The 27,636-nt window shown below is 50.0% G+C and overlaps 1 protein-coding gene across 1 annotated transcript in view; it reads left to right on the top strand.

Annotated features, from left to right (window-relative positions):
- The window catches only part of gabbr1b (gamma-aminobutyric acid (GABA) B receptor, 1b), a 75,783-nt gene that overhangs the window by 29,083 nt on the left and 19,064 nt on the right, over positions 1-27,636 (top strand). The window contains exons 21-30 of the mRNA XM_069915585.1: positions 1,409-1,434; positions 1,591-1,741; positions 8,903-9,037; positions 9,648-9,818; positions 11,187-11,288; positions 17,215-17,280; positions 19,036-19,227; positions 21,176-21,424; positions 23,260-23,323; positions 24,386-24,463. Of these exons, the coding sequence (XP_069771686.1) occupies positions 1,409-1,434; positions 1,591-1,741; positions 8,903-9,037; positions 9,648-9,818; positions 11,187-11,288; positions 17,215-17,280; positions 19,036-19,227; positions 21,176-21,424; positions 23,260-23,323; positions 24,386-24,463 (1,234 nt within the window). The remainder of the gene's footprint in view (positions 1-1,408; positions 1,435-1,590; positions 1,742-8,902; positions 9,038-9,647; positions 9,819-11,186; positions 11,289-17,214; positions 17,281-19,035; positions 19,228-21,175; positions 21,425-23,259; positions 23,324-24,385; positions 24,464-27,636) is intronic.

Raw genomic sequence — 27,636 nt, forward strand, 5'->3', positions numbered from 1 at the left:
TTCCAATGTGGGCATCTTATATCTTTATTTTCACTCTTTTCCACCTCTTCACCACCTCTATCCCCTTTTTTCCATTACAGTTCTTTAAGCTTTCCTTTTTAATCTCAATATATGACAACGCAGTTAAGACATGAAATACCCCAACAATCCCCACAAGCAATAACCCTTTAACCCCAAATGAACCTCCCCTCCTTGGATTGCCCCTTGTCCCTTGACAGCGACCACAACTCCCCTTTCCATTCGGTTTGCGAACTTACTCGCAAGCATCAACCGATTTTGCAGTGATCGTTATCCTCCCACTCCCAGCCCCCCCCCAGAGAACACTATTTTCCTATATTTATAACAAAGCTCTCTCTTTTTCCTTCTTCCCCTTCTCTTATCCATCTTTAAATCGTTATTTATACATTATCTTTACTTTATATTTTTACATATTTTTGTATATTTTCTTGCTGGTCATCCTTCTTGTCACTGCTCCTCCTCTCTTCTCCTGTCTTGCAAATGTTCAGCAAATTCTTGGGGTCTGAGAACAGTCTATTCCATTCCCCAGGAATAAATACTTTGAGTACTGCTGGATGTCTTAATATAAAGTTATAACCTTCCATAAGATTGTTTCTGCCGTGTTGAATTCCTTCCTCTTCTTTAAAAGTTTGAAGCTTGTGTCCGGGTAAAAAAATATTTTTTGTCCCTTATATTCCTAAGGCTTATTGTCTTCTCTAACCTTCTTTCTTGCCTGCTCCAGTATGTTTTCTCTTGTTGTATATCTTAGAAGTTTTACCAATATGAATCTCAGGTTTTGATGTGGTGGCGGTTTCAGTACTAGCGCTCTATGCGCCCTTTCGATTTCTATTTCTTCATGTGAATCTGTCGTTCCCAGCACCTTTGGGATCCATCCTTTTATAAATTCCTTCATACCTGACCCTTCTTTGCCTTCTTTCGCCTACTATAGTTTTCCAATTTCAATTTTTTGTGACAATAAATCTTGTGTCTCTTTAATATTTTTTCGCTCTCGTCCCTCTTAAATCATTTATCTCCATTTCTACATCAGCTTCTCGTTTCCTCCACATTTCTACTTTTTTCCCTATTTCAGTCATGACCAAATCTATCTGTCTTCAGCTCTTTTCATTTTTCTTTTGAATGAACTAAATTCTAATGATAGCCGTTCTTTTAATGACCTCATTTGTTCTTCAAAAAAGGCTTTATCTAAATTTTGTCCTTCTATTTTAGCTTCTTCTTTCCTTTGAAATTCTTGGTCTTCTTCCTCCTCTTCTTCTGTGTCTGTATCTATGTATGTGTCGTCTTCTTCTTTTCTCTGTATCTGTGTATCTTCATCCTTCTCTGATGAGCTGTTTCCATATCCTTGCTGAGCCTCCAGCTGCTGTGTCTCCTGTTGTTGGACCTCCCGCTGCAGGTCGACCCGCTGCTGAGCCACCTGCCGTAGGTCGTCTCCCTGCCGGTCGCCCCGTTGCCGCTCATACTCTTTCCGCCCTTCATTCTCTTTCTCACAACTCTTTTCTTTTCGCTTTCCCCAGCCGAATGCCCCGCTCCTCAGCTGTGTCCCCCCCCCCCCCCCTGCCGGCGTTAACCTTTTCTTTTACTTGCGCACTGCACACGTGCACCTCTTCTGGGCTCTGAGAGCCATTTTTGGAGTCCGCCGGTCGAGAGGACACCGCTCCTCTGGGGACTCACCAACACCGGAGATCAGCCGCTCCTCTCCACGGTGGCTTTCTGCTCCAACATGCAGGTAAGGCCTTCTTCTTTCTTCTCCAGTGATTTTCCTTCTTCCCTTTTCTCTGTTATTCTTACTTTCTTTCTTTTAAGTGCCATCTTCTGTCTCTTCTCTGTAACTTTATCTTTCTCTTCCTGTATTTTATGTTTATTGAGCTGTTTTTTCAAACTTTTTTTCTCTGGAGAGAGCTGGTTCCACTCGACTAGCCACTACTCTGTCACGTGACTCCTCCCTAGGTTTACTGTATTGAGGGACGGTCCCTTAGTATCCATTCAGCCCTGTATGACCGCTGGTGTGTTGTATTGAGGGACGATCCCTTAACACACTGGTGCAATGGTTTCAGATTTTTTTTAAATCAAGAATGCATGATTCAAAATCTGTTGTGTTACAGCTGCATTTATTGTGCATTAAAGGTGCAAAGAAATTGCCATAAATTACATTTCGTAAATACCTGCTGAAAAAAGCAAATGCCCACCCACTCTGTGCCTTTTAATAACCCGATTTGCAGAGGTTTCCTGCCATCTTCCTGCTGATTAATTTTGACTGCTCTTTTGCAAATGCTAAGTGGCCTTTTTAAGTCACAGACGCAAGACTTTAACCGTGTGAACACTATGGCCCTATCGCATGCAGGTCTGTCTGCTTGTCCTCTTGCAATCCCCCAACCTCTACTAAAGATTTTTCTGTTGTCACGTAACAAAGTACTCAAAAACATGATATTGAATGAAATTTCCTGTAGTCAACCGTAGGGCAGATGAGGATTCGCCATCGGCACCGATTGCCCCTTACAGTCAGAGAAAGAGAAGCCACAGGGAGTCCCTTCAGAGTCACTGAGGGTCCGTGGGTTCGCCCCCAGCATTCCCGTGGCTGCGCGGACCCCTGTCCGATCCGTCGGCCCCTGATGTGATCAGTAAACCCTCTCGCATCCCGGTTCCGATACCTGGTGCCCCCCCCCCCCCGGGAAAAGCAATACCTCCTCATCTCTGTCCTAAATCTACTGCCCTGGATCTTGACGTTACGTCCCCTAGTTCTGGTCTCTCCACCCCAGTGGGAACAGCTGACCGACCTCTATCTTTTCCGTGCCTTTCGTAATTTATATACATTTCTATAAGGAACAGTCAGCACGGTTGGTGCAGCTGTTAGCGTTGTTACAGCGCCGGCGAATCGAATCCGATGTTGTCTGTCAGGAGTTTTCTCGTTCTCCCCATGTCTGGGTGAGTTTCCTCCAGGAGGCCTCTAGTTTCCTCCCACCACCCCAGGGGAAATTGGGTGTAAATTGGGCAGCATGGGCTTGTGGGCCGGAAGAGCCTGTTACCGTGCTGTACTTCTAAAAAAAAATTATAAGATTCATTCTTCTAAATTCCATCAAGTATGGTCCCAGATAAGTACAGGGTCCTGTTACGAGTCCAGAGGACCCCAAAACCCAGCAGCAATAGATATATACCACAACAAAGGATTACTTAAACAAAAGTTGCTTTTAATGATCTTTGAACATAAAAACAGAATCAAACTTTAACTTATCACTATTGACTTATTTAACCCCCCCTCTAATACTAAGCGCAGGTTTGTGTAATGTGTATATAAGTGTAGAAAAGTTATTTGGATCACAGTCCAATCTCATTGGTTGCAGGCAATTCTGTGCACAGAAGTTTGCATTAACAAAGTTCACCAGGCTTTGGTGCTTAACAGGGAGATGGTTACCACTCAGGAGGCTTCTCGTTGGTTTTCAGAGAGAGTTTTCTTGTTCCAGGACAGCCACTCTGGTGTCTTGCTGACGAAACCTGCCCCCTTTCAGGGTTCTCCCGATGATCACTTCTTTCTTTCGGGTCACCCAGAGTTCCTTTCTGTTTCTACTTTGACCAGGCAGCCTTCCGAAGCTTGCCAGCTCGTCCCTCTGGAACTGAAGTCTGTCTCTCACTCCCTCCCACTCTGAGAGCCAAGCTTGTTCTGCCTCTGCCTGCAAAAATCACATGCTCTTCCAGGCAGCAAACTGTTTTTCAGACAAAGCTGCTGCAGTTTGTCGCTACTTTTGCAAACAGCATTGAAGTCTGTGAGCCCTCTGCTGTGGGGCACTGTTAGCCAGAATCAGACACACACAAAGATAGGCTTTAATCCACAAAGACTTCCACAGAGCCAGGCTGGCTGAAGCTGCAGCAACTCTTGAGCGAGGCCTCGGGAGGCCGGCTTATATCCCAGAGGGTGATTGACACCTGACCGGTGGGGCTTGATCCATTCAAGCTGACTGATTGACAGCCAGTCAGGTGTTGTCCTGTCCCCTTACAGGTACAGAGGTTGGCCGGTGGTGTACCACCACATCTGCAAAACTCCTGCAAATATTCTGTGTTTTAAATTGTTGTGTGTGACCTGCTCTGACAAATCTTTCCCAATTCTCTCCCAAACACCTCTATATACTCTGCCACAGTCCTCTTGTACTCTGGGATGTGCCAGCAACCAGCATTCCCTTCAGGATATCCCCTTACGCTGGGGGATGGAGAATGCCTATCACCGTCAGTCATCTTGCAGCAGAGCTGTGTTGGAATTTACCAGCAGTCACACCCGCTCTAATGAACACTCTCTCAACCTCCCTGATGCCTCACTGAGTCTCCTGTGCCTCTTTCTCAAAGTGGGTGAAATCAATTGTCTGCTCCTTGTTCCCCGATTGATCTTGCATCCCTTGGAATGAGCAATTAGCTTCACACATCGCAGGCCATCCTTCTTTGTTCTGGTTTTTTGTTTAAAAAAACATTTGCTGTGTTAATCCAGCCACCTCCTGAGTTGCAGCAGGCAGGAATTTCAGTGCATCTGCGCACCATACTCACGTGTATGTCAGTAAACTCTCACCACCCTCTCTAGTTTCTCTCTGGTGAACCTGTCTGCTTTACGGCTGACGAAACCAGTTTTGGTGTGGAATTGCACTGTTTTTGTTACATGACAATAGGTGAAACTTGAATCTTGATTCCAATGAATCAAGAGGAACTCAGCAGGTCTTGCTGCATCCACAGGAGGTAAAGATGTAAGACTGACCTTTTGGGATTCAGAATCAGGATTCTTTGTCATGGAATCCTGGGTTTTGCAGCAGCCTCACGAGGCAAACATTCATGTTATAACCATCTTACAACAGTACCTTAAAAAAATGTAAATAAACAGTGCACCAAAAGTCAGGCAGTGTCTTTGGTTCATTGATCATTCAGGAATCTGATGGCGGAGGGGAAGAAGCCGTCCTTGTGCTCGTCTTCAGGCTCTTGGACCTCCTTCCCGATGGGAGCAGAGTGAAGAGGACACGGCCTCATGTTGACGTCCTCAATAGAAACATGGGAGGAGGCCATTTGGCCCTTCAAGCCTACCCCGCCATTCAATATGATCATGGCTGATCAGTCCCTGGTTCTTGCCTTCTCCCCATACCCCTTGATCCCCTTAGCTACAAGGGCCAAATTAACCAACTCTTAAATATTGGCAAGGAACCGGCCTCAACTACTTCCTGTGGCAACGAATTCCATGGATTCACCACCCTCTGAGAGAAGAAACTTTTCCTCATCTCAGTTCCTAAAAAAAATATCCCCCTTATCCTTAAACTGGGACCCCTGGTTCTGGTTTTTCCCAGCATTGGAAACAACCTTCCTACGTCTAGTCTGTCTAAACCCTTAAGAATTTTATCTGTTTCTATAAGATCCCCCTCAATCTTCTAAATTCCAACGCTAGATAAATTAACAGAATGGTACAAACAAGGGGGCTTACAGCTACCAAACTTTAAGAATTATTATAGAGCAGCACAATTAAGATACCTATCAGATTTTTATCAAACAAGGGAAAAACCAGATTGGACCAGATTAGAGCTAGATAAAATAGGGGAGAAGGTACCTGAACATATACTATATAAGTCGGATGAAAAGCTAGTGCAACATAGGAATTCACCAGTACTGCACCATCTGCTCAACATTTGGAAGAGGATTCACGTAGAAAGGAATAAAACAAATTATCAACTACCAAAATTAATATTGACACAAAATCAACTAATCCCTTTCACAATAGATGGGAGAGAAAAGGGATCAAAAGAATAGAAAATTGTTTTTCGGGAAATAAATTATTATCTTTTGAACAAATGAAGTATAAATATGGTATAACTCACGGTACAATGTTTGCATACCACCAACTGAGGACCTACTTGAAGGACAAATTGGGAAGCAGGCGGAGGTTACCAGAAGGAAGCAGCTTTGAATATGTGATTACAAACACAATGATAATTAAAAGATTTATAACAAACATGTACATCAAACTGCAAGAGAAAGAGAAGAGAATGAGGAAACAAGCTGTAAACCCAAACAAAAATGGGAACAAGATCTAAACATAAAGATAAAAAATGAAACCTGGGAAAAGCTATGCTCCGGAACTATGAGAAATACAATAAACATGAGGTTACACATGATATATAATTGGTTACACAGGCTATACAAAAGTTAAATAAATGGGACCCAACAGTATCAGATAGATGTTTTCGCTGTAAGAAGGAAACGGGAACAACAGTACATGCAATTTGGGCATGTGAGAAAGTGGAAAAGTTTTGGGAAGATCTAAATCAGGTATTAAATAAAATCACAAAAAGCAACATACCAAAAAATCCAGAGATCTTTCTTCTAAGTTATATAAGAAGTAAAGAACTTGGACTCGATTTGGATGGAGCACAAAAAAGATTTATTATGATAGTCTCAGCTGTAGCAAAAAAATGTATTATGTCAACCTGGAAATCAGAAGAGAGCCTGAGAATACAGCAATGGTACATGGAAATGAATAAATGTATTCCATTGGAAAAAATAACAAATAATTTAAGAAATAACATCACAGTATTCAAACAAATTTGGGAACCGTACATGGAACACAACAGAGAGGTCCTACCGCGGACCTCCACCACCTAAAATGACAGGAGAAGAAGACTAAATGACCTGACCCAGTGTGTAAAAGTAGATGATACAATTTTCTTGTTTATTTTCATTGTCTGAGGACATTGTTTAATGTATCATATATGTTGAACGTTGACTGGGTGAGGAGGGGGCGGATGAAGGGGGGAGGGAAGGGAAGGGAAGGGGGAAAAAAATGACACTGTGTATATTCAAGGGGGAAATGTTTGTGTATTTTGGTCAGTATGGTTCATGGTGTGAAAAACTTTTTTAAAAATTTTTTAAAAATCTAAATTCCAGAGAATACAAGCCTTGTCTATCCAACCTTGATATGCAAGTCCTTCCATCCCTGGTATCAGCCTAGTGACCTTCTCTGCACCCCCTTCATGGTGAGGATGTCCTTCCTCAGATAAGGAGTTCAAAACTGCACGCAGTACTCCAGGTGTGGTCTCACCAAGGCCGTGTAAGGACTTCCTGCAGCAGGATCTCCCTACTCCAGGACTCAAATCCTCTCGCTATGAACGCCAACATAGCATTAGTCTTCCTCTCCGCCCCTCTACATGCTGCACCTGTATGCCCACTGGAATGAAGTCTGGTGCCCGTGATGTCGCAGGCCAAGTTCACAACCCTCTCAGGTTTATTCTTGTCCTGAGAGTTAGTGCCTCCGTACCAGGCAGTGGTGCTACCAGCCAGGGTGCTCTCCACAGTCCACCTGTAGATGTTTACGAGAGTCTTCCATGACATACCGAATCTCCTCAGGCACCTCACAAGGTACAGCAGCTGGCAAGCCTTCTTCATGATGGCATCGTCGGGGAGGCTCCAGGACAGATCCCCGGAGATGGGCAGCATGAGTTTAAATGCCTTCTGCCATGCTGTAAATAAAATTTAATTTAAACTTGCTCTGACAATAAATCGAAACTTTGAAGGAAAAGGAAAATTTTTGTTCTCACCATCTCTCGAGTCGGAGAAGACCGAGACTGTCAAAGTTACCAGCCACCATTACGTCTCCGGGAGCTCGATAAAGAGCGTCCTGGCCGGCTGCATCACAGTGCGGGGATGGTTGCTGCGGAGAAATGGATCGGAGGTCAATCCACAGGACCATCACTGGGGTCTGTCTCCCACCACCCCCCCCACCCCCCCCCCCGATGTGATCTACCGGGATCGTTGTCTGAAGAGGGAGCTCAAGATCATTCTACCCCCGCACACAGCATCTTTCAGTGGCTCCCATCAGGGAAGAGATACAGGAGAATCAGAGCCAGCACCACCAGGCTGAGGAACAGCTTCTTCCCACGGGCAGTGAGGACGCTGAACGACCAAAGGAACTGCTCGCACTCACCTTCCGAGATTCTCATATTTATAGAACAATAGAACATTACAACACAGAAACAGGCCTCTTCGGCCCTTCTAGTCTGTGCCAAACCATTTTTTTTGGCCTCTTCCCACTGTCCTGCACCCAGTCCCTAACCCTCCGTACACCTCCCATCCACGTACCTGTCCAAATCGCTCTTAAATGATAAAATTAAGCCCACATTCACCACTTCAGCTCATTCCACACCCCCCACCGCTCTCTGTGGGAAGAGGTTCCCGCTAAACTTTTCCCCTTTCACCCTTCACCCATGTCCTCTGGTTTGTATCTCACCCACCCTCAGTGGGAAAAGCCGATCTACATTTACTCTGTCTGTCCCCCTCATTACTTTAAATACCTCAATCAAATCTCCCCTCATTCTTCTACACTCCAGGGAATAAAGTCCTAACCTGTTTAACTTTTCCCCATAACTCAGTTCCTGAAGTCTGGGCATTCATGTATTTGTATAGATGAATACTTGTCCTGTGCGTGTACTGCTTGTCTGTGTGTGTGTTATGTCTGGTTGTGTGTCCATGTGTTTTGCACCGAGGACTGGAGAATGGGTTGTATTTGCACAATCAGATGACAATAAACTGGTCTTGCTGAAACTGAGTGACGCACAGCGTGATCCCACAAACCTTAGCGGGGTCACGTGACCTCGCGTCCCAACTCCAAGGGGGTACAGAGGACACCTGACCTGGCAGCACCCCCTCGTTTCGGCACAGAGTGCAGGTAACCAGAGTGGGTCTTGAACTCACGACCTCCTGGCTCAGCGAGGGGAGGGAGTTTCCACCGAGGCTGGGGTGGCCAAACCATCCCTCTGACAGGTAAAGGTGACATCACTTCCTATCAGCGGCAGGAAGTGCTCACCTGTGGACCCTAATTTACACCCACCCCCCCACTCCACCCCTCCCTCCTGACTGGCTGTGTCCATTTCCGCAGTGCGATCCTGGGAAATCCACCAAGTTCCTGTATGAGCTGCTGTACAATGACCCCATGAAGATTGTGCTCATGCCCGGCTGCAGCGGAGTGTCGACGCTGGTGGCAGAGGCAGCCCGCATGTGGAACCTGATCGTGGTGAGTGGGGAGGGTCGGGGCTGGGCTGCACCCCACTGTTTTCCCCTCCACAAGCCCCCTCTCCCTCCACCCCTCTCCCTCTACCCCCCTTCGCAAGCCCCCTCTCTGCCCCTCCGCAAGCCCCCTGTCCTTTTCCAACCCTCTGCAAGTCTCCTCTCCCTATCCATCCCTTCACTCCTCTACCTTGTCCCTCCCTTCATCCCCCACCCTCTCCTCGTTTGTCTCTTCTCCCCCACCCTCTCCCCATTCATCCCTTCGCCCCCACCCTCTCCCCATTCATCTCTTTCCCCCCACCCTCTCCTCATCTGTACCTTCATTCCCCACCCTCTCCCTGTCCGTCCCTTCACCAGAACCTTCTTTCCTTCTTTGTCCAACTTTTTATTAAGTATGCACTGATTTGGCTGAGTAGCACACTGAACAAAGCTTTTTATGAAGTATTGGTTGAATTTGCTGGGTAGCATGCTAAACAAAACTTTTTATGAATCATTGGTTGACTTGGCTAGGTAGCATGCTAAACCTAGCTTTTCACTTTATTTTGATACATACAACAACCTAGTGGGATGTGAGCTCATCCCTTCTGCCATTGACCCTCTGCTCTGTTACCCCCCAGCTCTCGTACGGCTCCAGCTCACCTGCGCTCTCCAACCGCCAGCGGTTCCCCACCTTCTTCCGCACCCACCCCTCCGCCACGCTCCACAATCCCACCCGTGTCAAGCTGTTCAAGCGGTGGGGTTGGACCAAGATTGCCACCATCCAGCAGACCACCGAGGTCTTCACGTCGGTAAGCCAGGGCATTTGTGGGGGGGAGGGGGACCATGTCCTTGGGGTGCGGACATTGGGGGTGCGGTGAGCACAGAGGTAGGAGGTGGGGCGTTGCAGTGGGTATGCCAGCGGTGAAGTCTTTCCCTCTCTGTGGATGCTGACAGACTTGTCGAGTAGGCCCCGCGATGTTGAGGGTGTCCAACTCCTCCCTGAGAACATCAGTGACCCTTTACCCAGCGTCATTCTGAAGAACAGACTGACTTCCCCCACCCTCTCTCTCCCCCTCCCTCCATTTCCCTCTCCCTTTCTCTTTCTCCTTTCTGCCTTTTTCTTTCCCCACTCCCCTTTCTCTCCTTCTCTCCCTCCCCTTCCCCTCTAACGCCTTCCCCTCTACCTCCCATCCCTTCCTCTCCCTTTTCCACTCCCAATCCCCTTCCTTCCCTCTCTCCTCCACCTCCCTTTTCTCACTCCCCCTCCCCTCCCCTCCATATGTGTGGGCTTCTCCCTCCACCAGCTCTTTCACTCCCTCTCCTAGTGTCTCTGTCCCTCCACGTCTGTCTTTCTCTCTCTCCCTTCTCCCCTCCCAGTGTAAATTGCCCCCATTTTTATCACCTTCCTACCGCTCCCAGATTCTCCCCCTCTGGGCCAAGTAACCCAGAGTCCTGTTTCCCCCTCCCTGCTCCCCGCTGCCTCATGTTTCCCTGCAGCCCTCGGAGGCATCATTTCCTTTCTACAGTCTCGTCAACTCCCCCCAGATTCTACCCCTCGCCACACACTGGGTTGGGGAGGGGTGTCTATTCAGAGCAGACAATAACCACTGGAAGGTGGGACAACCTGGTGGAAAACCCTTGCAGTCACAGGGAGGATGTGCAAACTCTGCACAGGCAGCACCGGACGCCGGGATCGAAACCTGACACTCTGCAGCTGCTCTGCCGACACAACCCCCCTGCCCCCAGAAATGAGAAGTCTGATGGCGCAGGTTCCTGGCTGGAATCTGCCAGAAAAACTTAGCAGGCTGTGTGACATCCACGGGAGGAACGGAACGGTCGACGTTTCGAACCGGAACTCATCTCCTTGATCGGAGGTGAGTGGAGGAAAGTCGAGGTGAGGTTTTGACACAGAGGACGTCATGGAAGGTTGAAAGGAATTTTTAAAACGGTCTTAGACAGATGTAAGAAGAATGAGCTATGGACTGAGAGGGATTGATCATGAGTTGGTCAGCACAACATTGTGGGCCGAAAGGCCTGCACTGCAATGTTCTTAAAATTTAAAGCAAAAATAACACCAGCTCCTGATGGGACTATCCTATCGGCCTGCGGTGAGGTGAGCTTGGGGTTCCCACTGTTATCACTGACCCTCTGCTTCCCCCCGACCACCACCCAACTAGACTCTGGATGACTTGGAACAGCGGGTGAAAGAGGCAGGGATCGAGATCAGCGTGCGGCAGAGCTTCCTGACGGATCCTGGTGTGGCCGTCAAAAACCTCAAGGTAATGGCCGCAAATGAGTGAAAGCAGAGAAACACTTGGAGGAGCTCGGCCGGCCTTTCGAAGGTAAAGGTATATTGCCGACGTTTCAGGCCTGAGCCCTTCTTTGGGGGTACCAGTGAAAAGCAGGCAGGCACCTGAATTAAAAGGCTGGGGAGAAAGGAAGAAAGTGCAGGGAGAAGGAGGGCAGACCGACCAATGACAATTTTTTTTCAAAAGGTTTGCTTCCTGAAAAATAAATTGGGGATTATGATAGACAACTCCAAGCTGAACACAAAAGATATTTTCAGATTTGCTGCATCCATAGGAAGTCGGAGGAATGTTAAATTAACTTTTCTTTATTATGTTTAATGGGGCAGCACGGTTGGTGTAACGGTTGGCACAACGCCTTTACAGCGCCAGCGATTGGGACCAGTACTGGGCTCAAATTCCGCGTCATCTGGGAGGAATTTGTACGTTTTCCCCATGTCTGCATGGGCTTTCTCCGGGGGCTCCGGTTTCCTCCCACCGTTCAAAACGTACCGGGGGGTTGTAAGTTGGGCAGCATGGACATGTGGGATGAAATGGCCCGTTGCCGTGCTGTAGGTCTAAATTTTTAGAAATTGAATTTAATCGCACGATGATGCTGACACATTGTGTTCATTTAACTGACCTAAAAACGTTCTGCTGCTGATTTTCATTTGTACTCAGCATCCGATGCCCCTCTTGTCAGTGTCTGACAATAGTCGGCCGGCATTCCCCTGATCACGCTTTCCCAGGGCTGCAAGGTCCTGGTGAAACCTTACACCGTGTCCATCACTGCTGGCACTGAGATCAGCAGGGAAGGCGTCCAAATGAATTTTCAACGACATGTTGCACTTCACGGTTTTGTACGCTTGAAGTTGACTTAAAATATGACAGGAAATCTCAAAAATAGGATAGATCTAAAACACGGTACGCGATAGGAAAATTGTCAGGTGATTTTCGTGATCCATAAAATCCACCCAAAAATGTTCAGGAAGTAAAGTCTTCATAGTCCAGTGTAATTAGACATGGAAAGGTGAGAATTGGATCGAAGGAGGGTGTGGTTCTGTGGATGAGGAGAGTAGACATAAGGATAGATGGGGGAGGGGGGGTTGCGGTTTAACAGATTGCAGGGAAGTCGATGTTAATGCCATCCGGTTGGAGGGTGACCAGAGGAAGAAGAGGTGTTTATCCTCCAAAACGCGGGATATTGGGCTGATTATCGTATACAGTGTACGATGTACACACTACCAGAATTCTTCCTTCTCGCAGGCGAACCGGTAGACCATGAGATAGAGGATCCACAGTCCATTCGGCCAGTCCATTCCATTCCATTCCATCATGAGCTGATCCATTCTCCCACTCACCCCCCTCCCCGCCCTTCTCCCCATAATACCCTGACAATTTAGATATGTCGCCGAAATCCACCCAATGACCTGGCCTCCACGGCTGCAAGTTCCAGAGGCTTGCTGCTCTCTGGCCGAGGAAATTCCTCTGCATCCCTGTTTTAAGTGGGGTGCCCTTTGATCCTGAGGTTGTGCCCTCTTGTCCTTGATTCCCCCTGACCACGGGGGAAACAGCTTTGCTGCATCTGCTCTCTCCAGGTCTTTTGAAATGCTTCCATGAGGTTCCCCCCCCCCCCCCCCCCCCCGCCCCTTCCTCTGAACTCCAAGGAGTGCAGTCTAAGGGCCATCATTCACTAATCCCTTGGTTCCAGGAATCATTCTTCTCTGAACTCTCTCATAAACCAACCTCAATAGTGGCTCAACTGGATAGTCTTCGGACGTGGGGAACTCAGATGGGTTTCTTTAAATTTAAATTTATTAAATTTAGACTTGAAACACGGTAAAAGGCCCTTTCAGCCCACAGTTGTGCTGCCAAATTTTGTGTATTTAACTCATATATGTGTGTGTATATATATATATATATATATATATATATGTATTTAAATTTTATTTGCGACACGGTAGAAGCCGCCCAATCGATCTCCAAACCCCGTGCGTTTTGAAGGATGGGAAGAAGCCCCATGCGGCGTGGGATTCAAACCCTAGGTCGTTGGGGGTGTAACGGTGTCGTGCTAACCGCGCCGGCCATAATAGGCCTTTACAAGGTTCAAGATCCCTTTATTGTCATGTAATAGTACAGAACGTGTAATATTACACAAAATTGCCTTCTGCCTGCCGTAAGGCAGACAAAGAGTCGCCAAGAGTGTCGTCCGGTGCCCATTACAGTACAAAGCAAAACCGTGTCCCTTCAGGGTCACTGAGTGTTCGTGGATTCACCCCTAGCGCTCATAAGTTGTTCATTCCTTGACAACGGGCTCAGTCTAGAAACGTCGATTCTGTATCTCTATCTTTCTTGCATAAAGGACCTGCTGAGTTTCTCCAGCGTCGTGTTTTTTTATTTTGACCCTCGTTTTTTTTATTTCGGTGTCTGCAAACTTTAAGTGTTTTACTCATTACAATAAATTCTGATCCTGGGGTCGTAAAGAGAGCTTCTAGCACATCAAAGTATTGAGGGTGGGTCGAGCTGGGATGTTATGGTGAAGTCGTACAAGACATTGGTGATGCCAAATTTGGAGCATTGCATGCAGTTTTGGTCACTTAACTGCAGAAAAGAGATCGATTAGATTGAAAGAGCGCAGAGAAGATTTACCAGATTAAACAAGTTAGGACTCTATTCCCAGGATCAGCTGTTCTCTGGGGGAGGGGCCCTGGAGACCACAGCACGTTTAAGTCAAAGCCTTGTTTTCTTTTCACCTTGCGTAACATAGTTTTAAAAAAAAAAATTTTTAATGTCATCGGGAGGAGAGAATTACAGAATAAATCAAAACCTGTCTGCTTCACAGGGAAGAGTGGGCCAACAACTTTGAGCAGAGTCCTGGGGTGGGCGGGGTGGGGGGGTGGGGGAGGAAATAGTCGATAAAAGGCTGATAACAGCTGGCACAGAGCGTTGGAGAATGAGGGGAGATTTAGAATCAGAATCAGGACTTATTGTCTTGACTTTCGATGTTTCGTGGCAGCATCACAGGGCAAACATTCATATTATAACCATCTTACAACATTGCTGTTAAAAAAAAACAGTGCATGCAAAGTCAGGCCGGGTCTTTGGTCCATCGATCATTCAGGGATCTGATGATGGTGGGGGGAAGAAGCTGTCCTTGTGCCGCTGGGTGCTTGTCTTCAGGCTCCTGAACCTCCTTCTCAATGGTAGCAGAGTGAAGAGGGCATGGCCTGGGTGGTGGGGGGGGTCCTTGAGGAGAGGCTGCTTTTTTTAAGACACCGCCTTATGTCAATGTCCTCGATGGAGTGGAGTCTGGGGCCTGTGATAGCTGCAGGCCAAGTTAACAACCCTCTCTGGGGTTTATTCCTGTCCTGAGAGTTGTCGTTTCTGTACTAGGCAGTGATGCAACTGGCCAGAATGCTCTCCACCTGTAGAAGGTTATGACAGTCTTCGGTGACATTACTCAGAGGTATATAAAATTACGATGGGTATCGGTAGATGCAAGCAGGCTTTTTTCCCTGAGGTCGGGTGAGAAAAACTGGAGGGTTAAGGGCGAAAGGGGAGAAGTTTAAGGGGAACATCACTCAGAAGTGGGGGCTCCCTTTTGACATTTAACACAAATTTGGGCAGGTACAAAATTCAGCATCAGAAACATCTAAACAAGCCTGATGCACTTTGGAAACAAGTCCTGATGGCGTTAAAGCGGAAACTTTTTGGCCACTGTTATGAGCCCAGAGGACCCCAAAACCCAGCAGCAATAGATATTCGCCAAGACAAATGGTTACTTAAACAAAAGTTGCTTTTAATTATCTTTAACCATGAAAACAGAATCACACTTTAACTTATCACTATTAACTTACTTAACCCCCTTCTAATTCAAAGCGCACATGTATGTAATGTGTGTGTAAGTTCAGAAAAGGTCTTTGGTTCACAGTCCAATCTCATTCCTCCAAGTTCACTGGTTGCAGGCAATTCTTATACTGTGCACAGAATATAACGTATAAAGTTCACCAGGCTTTGGTGCTTGAAAGGTAAATGGTTACCGCTTAGGAAGGTTCTTGTCGGTTTTCAGAGAGCAATTTGTTGCTGGTTGGACACAAACTGATTCCTTGTAACCAGTCACCTCAGCGTCTTGCTGATGAAACTTGGCCCCTCAGGGTTCTCCCGATGAGAACCTCTTTCTTTCACGTCACCACAGAGTGCCTTTTTGTTTCTCTTATTCCAAGTGAATCATTAGACAGCCAGTCCTTTCCTCTTGCATGAACCACAAGTGCTTTGACCAGGCTGAACTAAGCACTCATAACCCGTCTTCCAAATTGGGTTTTCCACAAGCTTGCCAGCTTATCCTGTTCCAGTCCCAGCTGCTATTGCTGGCTGAAATACTGTAGAAGTGATCTCTGTGTGTGTCTCTCTCTGAGAGAAAGCCTGTTTGACTCTCTCTGCTTACAAAATCACATGACCCTCTTAGAACAGCAAGCTCCTCTCCAGACAATCTGTGGCTCCAACAAGCTCTTTCATCTGTTTCCTTTTGGTTAACAACAATCCATTAGTTAAGTCTCGGGCACTTTCCAAAGCTCTTGCAAAGGCCATGAGGCCCCGATCTAGCATTAGCAGAGCTCCAGTATTTCAAATAAGATTTGTTTTAAAGTGTATGTGACCTACACTAACAAACCTTTCCCCAATTTATCTCCCAAAAACATCTATATACTCTGTCATGCCACAATGAACAAAGATATGTCTGTGAAAAGACCACCTCCCCAGCTGTGAAGCACAGTGGTGAAGTGGGGGGGGGGGGGGGGGGTGGATCGATCCTACTTTGGGCTTGTATTGCAGCCAGTGGGAATGTTTCACTCTTGTGGGGTGGAGGGGGTGGGGAGAATTAATTTGATTAAATGCCAGCAAATTCTGGAAGCAAACATCCCTGCCCCCAACCTAAACCTTATGGAAAGTCTGTGGAAAGACCTCAAAAGAGCAGTGCATGCAAGACCGCCAGGAATCCCACAGAACTAGATGAAGACAAAGAAGGCTAACATATGAGGAACGTTTGGACAGATCCTGGACTCTATTCATTAGAATGTAGGATGGGAGGGGAATCTCAAAGAAACATTTCAAATAAGGAATGGATTGGACAGAGTGGATGTAGATAAGAAGTTTCTCCCGTTGGGTGATTACAGGGCAAAAGGGCACAGTCTCTGAATTAAAAAGTACCAATTGGCAACGGAGATGAGGCGAAATTCTTGATCAGAGGGTCGTGGATCTGTGGAGGCCAGATCACTGGGGGAGTTTAAAGGGGAGATTGACAGGTACCCAATTAGTCAGGGTATCCAAGGGTATATGGGGAAAGGGCCCGAACAGTTTAGCTCTTGCAGATTTCACGGAGCATGCTTGATGGGCCAAAAGGCTCCTTTCTCTTGTGATCTTGCAAGCCTTTTGCAAGGAGGAATGGATGAAGATCCCTCCCCCAAAGAAGAAATGAAAAACACTTCGCTGGCTGCAGAAAGCGTCTGCAAGCTGCGATACTGGCCAAAGGGGGTGTTACTGACCCTGCAGGGGGGCCTAAACCCTTGCTACAGGCCATTTCCCTCTGTGGTTATTTTGAAACTGTAAAAGATGGAAATTTAAAAAAACATCATCTTGCTTAAAATATTAAAGAAATGTGTCCTCTTTAAGTTTATGCCTTTTGGAAATCAGGTCGTCTTTTACTCCTTTGGCTATTCACGGTAACAGAGATTTTCACCAGGGGTCCCAAACCTTTGCATACACAGTTGGGAGGGGTGTGGAGGGAGATGTTCCAGGCGCTGGAGAGTGGGACTAGGCGGAATTACAGCTCGGCACAGTCTAGAAGGGCTGAAGGGCCTGTTTCTGCATGGTAGTGTTCAATGGTTCCAGGGTGACAGAAAACCTTTCCTTTTTTTCTGCGCAGAGACAGGATGCGAGGATCATTGTTGGATTATTTTACGAGACCGAGGCAAGGAAAGTCTTCTGTGAGGTAAAGGCTCCTTGGGCTGAGGGGAGTAGCTTCTCTGCACCAACTTCCCATTCCCGCTCCTCCAGAGTCCAGTGAGGTGAGGAAGGGGCTGTCAGTTCGGTCGGCCACCTCCCTTTAATAGTTGGCCCCCGCTCGCAAGTGTCCAATACGAGTGGGTGGCGAGAGACAGCAGATCAGAAACCTATGGAAGGTTCAGTTTGCTCCCCCTCTCTTTCGCTCTCTCTCTCTTTCACCCCCCCTCTCTCTCTCTCCCCCTCTCCTCCCCCCCTCCCTCTCTCTCTCTTTATCCATTGTGGATTTCCTAATGGGTCCATCCAGGCCGGTAGCAGAATGTCGAGCACTGTCACGCTGAGCACTGGCGCACCTCAGGGCTGCGTACTCAGTCCGCTCCCATTCACGCTACTGACCCACGACTGCGTCACCAGATCCAGCTCCAACGGTGTCCTCGAGTTTGCAGGTGACACAACAGATCGTCAGCCAACGAGGAGTCACACTGCAGAAAAGGGGTGGAAAATCTCGTGAAATGGTGTGGGAGAAACAGCTTGAATCTCAACGTGGACGAGGTGAAGGAGATGATCGTAGAGTTCAGAAGGACCAGGAACGACCACCCTCCCCTACACATCAATAATTCTATAGTGGGGAGAGTGGAGACACCAAGTTCCTTGGAGTTCACTTAACTAGTGACCAATCGTGGACACTCAACATCTCCTCACTTGTCAGGAAGGTGCAACAGAGACTGCACTTCCTGGGAAGACTGAAGTGGGCAAGGCCACCGACCACCATCCTGTCAACCTTCTACAGGAGCTCTATTGAGAGTGTCCCAGCCGGCTGCATCACCGTGTGGGGACGATCGCTGCAGAGAAATGGGTCAGAGGTCAATCCACAGGACCATAAGAGGGGCAGAGAGGATCTCTGGGGCCTCCCACCTCCTCTCCCCCCATCGACGTGATCGACCACGATCGTTGTCTGAAGAGGGCATCTTTGAGGACCCCTTCCACCCTGCACACAGCGTCTTTCAGCTGCTCCTGTCGGGGGAAGAGACACAGGAGGACCAGAGCCAGCACCACCAGGCTGACGAACAGCTTCTCTTCCCACGGGCAGTGAGAACACTGAACGACTGATGAATTTGTTTTGAAATTTAGATGCACAGCCCAGGTAACAGGCCCTTCTGGCCCACGAACCCGTGCCGCCCAAATACACCCAATTAACCAACAACCCCCGTAAGTTTTGGCGGGTGGAGGAAACTAGGGTGCATGCAGACTCAGGGGAGAGCTTACGAACCCCTTACGGACAGCGCCGGGTTCGAACCCCGGTTGCTGGCGTTGTAACAGCGTTGCGCTAACCCTGCCGCCTGTTAACTGCTGAGGTAACTTGCTGAAATGCCACCATTTATTAATAATATTTATTTTAAATATTTGTATGCAGTAAAATCCCTGTTATCGGGAATTCAAGAAACCGGTAAAAAAAAATTGTAGAAAGTAAATGGGTAAATAATATGGACGATTAAAGTTGGCGCACCTCGCCATTAGTTCTCCATTCACGGAACAAGCAGTCTCAAGCAACTGGAAAATTTGCTTATTCAGCTTCTACCAGATTCCCGTAGGTGCCAGATACCGGGGATTTTACTGTATATGTACTGTACTTGCCCATATGTGGGTTTAGTCTGTCTGTGAGTCTGCGCTGTGGAGAATGCCATTTTGCTGGGTTCAACCGGTACCATTGGGTGATAAGTGAACTTGTCTCTGCCTTTCACAGGTGTTCAAAGAGAAACTCTACGGCAAGAAGTACGTGTGGTTCCTCATCGGCTGGTACGCTGACAACTGGTTCAAAATTCAGGACAGCAACATTAACTGCACGGTGCAGAACATGACGGAGGCAGTGGAGGGTCACCTCACTACTGAGATCCTCATGGTGAACCCAACCAACAGCCGGGGGGTCTCCAAGATGGTGAGCATGGGGAACAGGCTCCAGTGGGGGAGTGGGGGGGGCGATCGACAGGAGATTTGCCAGGCCCATTCCTGGATCCCAGGGTGGGCCTAGCCACAGACACTGCCCGGGGGGAGAAGGCTGAGGGGTGACTTTACAGAGGTTAATGAGGGGCACGGATAAAGTGAATGGTCTCAGTTGTTCTCCCAGGGGTTAGGGCATCGGAGGAAGGGTCAAGATGTGAGATTGTTTTATTAGAGTGCAGAGAAGATGTTTCCCTGGAGAATTCAAACTATTTGCATACACTTCCTTTCCCCTTAAGTCGGTCGGGATTCTGTTCTCCAGGATAAAAGTGCTACAGGACCCCTCCCCACCCCTCTTTATCTCCTAGGCAGTGGGGATATCTGAATTAGAAAGGGTCAGACATGCAGCTCGGTAACAGGCCCTTCTGGCCCACAAGCCCATGCAGCCCACACACGCATAATTGACCTACAACCCCCCCCTACCAGTATGTTTTGAAGGCTGGCGGGAACATTAGGGGAAAGTTCACTCAGGGAGTGGTGGGAGTGTGGAACGAGCTGCCTTCTGACGTGAATGCGGGCTCGCTCTGAAGTTTTAAAAATAAATTGGATAGATACGTGGATGGGAGAGGTCTGGTGGGTCAGTGGAACTGGCAGAAGGATGGCCGACACAGACTAGATGGGGTATTTTCTGAGCTACAGTGTTCTTTGGATCTAAGCGACAAGATGTAATGTCCAATGTTCGGTGATGAAACTAAGGGTGTGAAGAGATTTTAAATTGCTTTTTTTAATATAAATAATTTATGGTGAATGATTTCTTGTTAAGAAGATAAGAAATAGGAGCCATCACATTTCCCCTCATATTATGATATCACGTCTTAATTAATGGCAGCTGAGGGACAACGTTGAGAAATGTGCATTTTGGAAGAGGAAATCGATAGGCAGATTATCGATTGGATGGAGAGAAAATTTTAAATTCCTTGGTACAACGGGACTTTGGTGATGGGGGGGGGCTCATCGTGTAGGTGAACCACCACCAGGCTGGATTGGCAGTAAAGAAAGCAAAGCAAATGCTATGTGGGCCTTCGTTCCAAGGGGAATAGTGTAGAAGAGTAAAGAGATGTTGATGTGGCTCGACCGGGCACTGGTGAGACCTCATTTGGAGTAACTGTGTGCAGTTTTGGGCCCCTTATTTCAGAAGGGATGTGATGATGTTGGAAAGAATTTGGAGATTTACCAGGATGGCTCCAGGAACGCAGGGGCTAACATGTGAGGAACGTTTATCGGCTCAGACTCTACTCATTGGAGAAGAGAGGAATGAGAGGCGATCTCATCGAGACATCTCGAACGCTGAAGGGATCAGCCATAGTCGATGTGAATAAGATGATTCCCTTGGTGGATGAGTCCAGGATGAGAAGGCACAGAATTAGAATCAGAAGGTTCCTTTTGAAAACAAAGATGAGGAGAAATTTCTTGAGCCATAGGATTTGCCACGTCCAGGATCATTGGGGGAGTTTAAGGAGGGTATTGACAGGCAGGGGATCAAGGCTGGAATTTGGAGCAAGGGTGGAGTGGCAGAACAGACTCAGTGGGCCGAATGGCCTGCTTCAGCTCCATTATTTTGTGATCATTAATGCACCTTGGGTAAAGGATTCTTGTTAAACTCAATAAAAATATCTTAAAAAGGAGCCCCATTCTGCCATTCAATGTGATCACGGCTCATCTCCACTCACCTGCCTTTCCCCCATATCCCTTAATTCCCCGATGATGTAAAAATCTATCCAACCTTGACTTAAATATATTTACTAGGGTCACCCCCACTGCTTCAAACGGGCAGCGAATTCCACAGATTCCCCCCCTCTGTGTGGGGGGAGCTGGATTAGGGATGAGGGTCTGTGGTGTCAGGTGCCTCCTTGCCTCCCCATTTCTGACAGCCTTCCCTCCCTCAGACTTCACAGGAGTTCCTGGAGAAACTGCAGGAGGTGATCGACAAGTCGCCGGAGGAGACGGGGGGCTATCAGGAGGCGCCGCTGGCCTACGACGCCATCTGGGCTTTGGCTCTGGCCCTGAACAAGACGGCCCAGGAGCTGGAGAAGCGCCAGATGCGCCTGGAGCAGTTCAACTATCACAGCCCACACCAGGACATCACCCAGGAGCTGTACAAAGCCATGAACTCCTCCTCCTTCGACGGTGTCTCGGTATGCAGGCGCACGCGTTTGTGTGTTTGCGCAAGAGGTTTGTGTATGCGCACGCGCTTGCAATGATCGAAAGGTTGGTGGTGCATTGTGTGTACATGTGCATTGGAGGGGCTATTAAATGAGGTTGGCTGATCTCAGCACATCCATTAGTAGGCGTGTGTGTGTCAGGGGGATGTGTGTCGGGGGTGTGTGTGTCGGGGGTGTGTGTGTCGGGGGTGTGTGTGTCGGGGGTGTGTGTGTCGGGGGTGTGTGTGTCGGGGGTGTGTGTGTCGGGGGTGTGTGTGTCGGGGGTGTGTGTGTCGGGGGTGTGTGTGTCGGGGGTGTGTGTGTCGGGGGTGTGTGTGTCGGGGGGTGTGTGTGTCGGGGGCGGTGTGTGTCGGGGGGGTGTGTGTCGGGGGTGTGTGTGTGTCGGGGGCTGTGTGTGTCGGGGGCTGTGTGTGTCGGGGGCTGTGTGTGTCGGGGGCGGTGTGTGTCGGGGGGGTGTGTGTCGGGGGTGTGTGTGTGTCGGGGGTGTGTGTGTCGGGGGTGTGTGTGTCGGGGGTGTGTGTGTCGGGGGCTGTGTGTGTCGGGGGCTGTGTGTGTCGGGGGCGGTGTGTGTCGGGGGGGTGTGTGTCGGGGGTGTGTGTGTGTCGGGGGCTGTGTGTGTCGGGGGCTGTGTGTGTCGGGGGCGGTGTGTGTCGGGGGGGTGTGTGTCGGGGGTGTGTGTGTGTCGGGGGGTGTGTGTGTCGGGGGTGTGTGTGTCGGGGGGTGTGTGTGTCGGGGGTGTGTGTGTCGGGGGTGTGTGTGTCGGGGGTGTGTGTGTCGGGGGTGTGTGTGTCGGGGGTGTGTGTGTCGGGGGGTGTGTGTGTCGGGGGTGTGTGTGTCGGGGGGTGTGTGTGTCGGGGGTGTGTGTGTCGGGGAGTGTGTGTGTCGGGGAGTGTGTGTGTCGGGGGGTGTGTGTGTCGGGGGCGTGTGTGTCGGGGGCGGTGTGTGTCGGGGGGGTGTGTGTCGGGGGTGTGTGTGTCGGGGGTGTGTGTGTCGGGGAGTGTGTGTGTCGGGGGGGTGTGTGTCGGGGGGTGTGTGTGTCGGGGGTGTGTGTGTCGGGGGCGGTGTGTGTCGGGGGGGTGTGTGTCGGGGCGGTGTGTGTCGGGGGGGTGTGTGTCGGGGGTGTGTGTGTCGGGGGTGTGTGTGTCGGGGGGTGTGTGTGTCGGGGGTGTGTGTGTCGGGGAGTGTGTGTGTCGGGGGGGTGTGTGTCGGGGGGTGTGTGTGTCGGGGGGTGTGTGTGTCGGGGGTGTGTGTGTCGGGGGCGGTGTGTGTCGGGGGGGTGTGTGTGTCGGGGGGGTGTGTGTCGGGGGGTGTGTGTGTCGGGGGGTGTGTGTGTCGGGGGTGTGTGTGTCGGGGGGTGTGTGTGTCGGGGGTGTGTGTGTCGGGGAGTGTGTGTGTCGGGGGGGTGTGTGTCGGGGGGTGTGTGTGTCGGGGGTGTGTGTGTCGGGGGGTGTGTGTGTCGGGGGTGTGTGTGTCGGGGAGTGTGTGTGTCGGGGGTGTGTGTGTGTCGGGGGTGTGTGTGTGTCGGGGGCGGTGTGTGTCGGGGGTGTGTGTGTGTCGGGGGTGTGTGTGTGTCGGGGGTGTGTGTGTGTCGGGGGTGTGTGTCGAGGTGTGTGTGTGTTTGTGTTCCACCCCTCTCTCCCCCCCTCTCTTCCTCCACCTCCCTCTACCCCCTCTCTTCCCCCCGTCTTTACAACCCTCACCCCTTTCTTTTGTCCCCTCTCTCTCTCCCCCCTCTCATCCCTCTCTCCACCCCCCACTCTACCTCTCTCGCACTCCCCCATTTCAACTTGCCTCTCCGTCTCCTGCAGGGGCACGTGGTGTTTGATGCCAGTGGATCGCGTATGGCCTGGACAATGATTGAACAGCTGCAAGGTACGGTGGCCGTGACCCGCCGTGGGGCTGTGGGCCACACTTGGTGAGCGACCTTCCAGTAATGACCCGCGCGGGCTGTGAGGCACCCTACAGGATCCCAGTTCCAGCTCGCTGGCAGTCCACTCCGTTATTTTCCCTACAGTTTAACTCCAATTGTGTTGGATTTTCCGAAACTGAAAGATGAACTTTTCAAGGATTCCAGGTATCGCTTCCTCTCCTCCTCTTTGTCCTGGAGGTCAGGACACCGTCCACAGACTATTTCATCAGGGGAAGAAGGGGATCAAAGGATTAATCCCCTCTTCTGTGAGCAGTCTTCCTTGAGTCTCAGTGGGGAGGGGTGGTCCAAAAGGTTAATCCCCTCCCCTGGGGATGGGGTCTGTGTGAGTGGGGTGGGTGAGGGGGAGTTAATCCCCTCTGCTGGGGATGTGCAGATGGGGTCTGTGTGAGTGGGAAGGGGTGGTTAAAAGGGTTAATCCCCTCCCCTAGGGATGGGGTCTGTGTAAGTATGAGGAGGTATGGGTGAGAGGGGGTTAATCCTATCCTCTCCGCTGGGGATGTACGGATGGGATCTGTTGGGGTGGGGAGGGGTGGTTCAAAGAGCCAATCCCCTCCCCTGCGGATGGGGTCTGTGTGAGTGGGATGGATGAAAGGGGGTTAATGCCCTCTCCTGGGGATGGGGTCTGTGTGAGTGGAGTGAGTGAGTGGGGGGTTAATCCCCTCCCATGGGGACTGGGCCTATGAGAGTGGGGTGGGGTGAGAGGGGGTTAATCCCCTCCCCTGGGGTCGAGGTCTGTGTGCAGAGGGGTGGGTAAGGTGTTAATCCCCTCCTCCAGGGCCGGGGTTTGTGTGGGCGGGGAGGGGTTTGTGTGGGCGGGGAGGGAAGGGTAAGTGGGGGGGGGTTTAATCTCCTCCCCTAGGGATGCAAGGACAGGGTCTCTGTGGGTGGGTGGGGAAGGGTAGCCTGGGGTCTGAGTTGGGCCCAGCCTTGGAGATGAGGGAAACTGTGTGCCTCACTAGGTGATTCTCTACCCCCACCCCCCCACCCCCCCACCCCCCACGCAGATGGGAAGTATGTGAAGATTGGTTACTACGACAGTACCAATGACAACATGTCCTACTTCGGCACCGACCGCTGGTATGGTGAGTGACCCTCTCCCCTTGCCGTGGCCAGTAATCCCAGCAATGGGGGAGATTTGCCTCGACCCGCAGTTCCGCGATCCCCACTCCCCGCCGCGATCCCGATATCCTGCTCAAGGCGAAGTCACAGCTCTAGTCTTAAACCCCTGCAAAGTGACTGACCACACTGGGCGTAGCAGTTTGCGCAACGCCTTTACAGTGCCAGTGATTGGGATAGGGAGAAGTTTGTATGTTCTCCCCGTGTCTGCGTGGGCTTTCGCCAGGGGCTCCCATTTCTTCCCACCGTTCAAAACGTACCGGGGGTGTAGGTTAATGGGGTGAAAATTGGGCATCACGGACTCGTGGAGCCAAATTGGCCTGTTACTGCGCTGAACCATATATATATACGTGTATATGATTGGATACTTAACAGTGTGGAAGAGTAGAGGAACCTTGGGGTCCAAATCCATGGATCTCTTGAAGTTAGTAGGACAATTAAGAAGGCCTTTGGGACACTGGGCTTCATTATTCGGGGGATTGAGTTCAGGAGTTGAGAGGTCTCGTTGCCACTGTACAAATCAAGACCACACTTAGAGAATTGTGTTCAGTTCTGGTCACCTCATTGCATGAAGGATGTGGAGAGGGGGCAGAGGAGATCAACCTGGATTGGAAATTGTGTCTTATGAGGCGAGGTCAGCAGAGCTGGGACTTTTCTCTCTGGATGAGAGGAGACTTAATAGAGGTCGACAAGGTTCTGAGAGGCAGAGATAAGGCGGAAGGGCAGCGCCTGTTTCCCAGGGCAGGGGCAGCAAACACCAGAGGACATCTGTACAAAGTGAAGGGAGGGAAGTTTAGGGGAGATGTCAGGTATAATTTTTTTTATATACACAGAGCTGTGGGGGCCTGGAATGCCTCGCTGGGGATGGTGGTGGAGGCTGGGACATTGGGGGCATTTAAGAGACAGGAACATAATGAAAGGAAAATAGAGGGTTAAGGGGTTGGGAGGGTTTAGTATTATTTTTGGTCGGTGTATACAGGCCGGCATGTGTGGAAGGGCCTGTAATTTTAGACATAGATACAGTACGTATCAGGCCCTTCAGCCCACAAGCCCGTGCCGCCTAATTACACCTGATTATCCTACACCTTCGGGACATTTTAAAGGGTGGGAGGAAACTGGAGCCCCCAGAGGAAACCCATGCAGACATGGAGATAATGTCTAACTCTTACAGACAATGCTGGTTTCGAACCCTGTTCCCAATCGCTAATGCTGTAATAGAGTTGCACAAACTGTTCTATGTATCGACGGGCTGGTCTGGATATTGACGGGCTGGTCTACGTATCGATAGGGTGGTCAGTCAGAATAATTTCTGACTGTGTTCCAGAGTTAAACACGGAAGTCTGCAGTAAAAACAAACAGAAATCCTGCAGGAACTCAGCTGATCTCACAGCATCCATAGGAGGCCTGAGTCCTTCCTCAAGCAAAGAACAGGAAGGTGTAAGAATAACAGACTGGAGGTCAAGTGTTTAAGGGAGATGTGGGGGTGGGGGGGGGTGGGTGGAAGACAGACAGTGAGTGCTGGCAGGTTATTTCTGGGATCGGAGACCCTGATGGAGAGACAAGAGATTCTTCAGAGTGAGCGGCCAGGCAGGTCGGTATGAGAGAGGAGGGCAGGCTGGCAGTGAAAGGGTTCCTATTGCAGTGAATCTCAGCGGTGCGCTGCCTGACAGCTTGTGTTGTCCATGTGGAAATTAATCCCATCGCTCATGCAGTTTTGGGAATGCGAGGGGGGGGGGTGGTTGGAGAAAGTGCAGCGCGGTGTGTGGGCTGGGGGAGACAGGGCTCAGAGCTGGTGGGGGGGGTGGGGTGCCTCCATGTATGTGCTCCTTGAACCCCTCAATTAATCTCCAGCCTGTAACTCACATCCAAGGAACCACAACTCCATCTGATACCTCTCTCCTGCCCAACCACAAGACCAAAAGACACAGGAATAGGCCATTCAGCCCATCGTGTCTGCCCCCGCCATTCAGTCATGAACAGATCCTTTTCCCCGCTCAGCCCCACTGCCTGGCCCTTCTTCCCATCACCTTTGATGCCCCTGGCTAATCAAGAACCCGTCGATCTCTGCTTAAATACCCCCCAATGACCCAGCTTCCACAACCATCTGTGGCAACAAATTCCCTAGATCCACCGCCCTCCAGCTGAAGAAATGCCTCTGTGTCTCTGTCCTGAGCAGGCGCCCTTCAGTCCTGAAGTTGTGGCTTCTTGTCCTGGACTCTCCCACCGTGGGGAAAACAACCTTCTTAGGTCCACATTAAATGATTCAAAGGCGATTGCCCTCCCGCCCCCGTCCTCGTTCTCCAGAGAATAGAGAGATGGTTTTGTACAGGCAAACTTTGGGTTTTGTCGGGGTTGGTCTGGAGGGAAGGTGGGGAGGGGTGGGGGGGGTTGAGCATTTGGGATGGCGACCCAGGGGAGTGTCGGTCTGGAGGAAGCCCCCTCCCCCCTCCTCCTCCTTCTCTCCGGAGCCGGTCCTGGGAGCGTGGGAGGAAAAGGATTTGTGTCAACACACCGTCCTTCCGTTTCCATGGAAACTGCCCGAGCCCTCGTCTGGCACGCAGTCCGCTCTTGTGGGTAACCATGGAAACTGAGCGGAGTGCCGCAAAGCCTCCGAGGGTTGTCGCCATGGTGACCATGCGTGGCCTTCCAGGTCCCGCTCCCCCTCTGAGGCGAGGGGCGCCGGCATCATCTTGCTGTGCGCGGCCCCTCAGTTAACCCCTTCGCTCCCACTCGCCACAGCTCGGTAACTGGCCCATGAGCCCGAGCCATCTATTACACCAACTCCTCCACCCACGCCGGTACGTTTCGAATGGTGGGAGGAAACCGGTGCCACTCCGGGGGAAACCCACGCAGACACGGGGAAGAGGGGGCACTGGAGTGGGTGTTCGGCACAGACTCGAAGGGCCGACCTGGCCTGTTCCTGTGCTGCAATTATTATACCACCTCGATAAACGTTTCAAGGGCTGCAAGGCGAGATGTGGCAAGGTTGTCCCTGATGGCAGGGGGTTCGGGGATTAAAAAAAGTGCTAATTTTAAACCGGGAAGTGGGGACATTTCTTGAGCCAGAAGGTCGCGGGTACGTGGAACATGGCCATGGGCAGCCGTGAAAGGGAGGTCGCTGGCATTTAAGGCAGAGATG

This window comes from Narcine bancroftii, chromosome 2 (genome assembly GCF_036971445.1).
Source record: "Narcine bancroftii isolate sNarBan1 chromosome 2, sNarBan1.hap1, whole genome shotgun sequence".
Classification (NCBI taxonomy): domain Eukaryota; kingdom Metazoa; phylum Chordata; class Chondrichthyes; order Torpediniformes; family Narcinidae; genus Narcine; species Narcine bancroftii.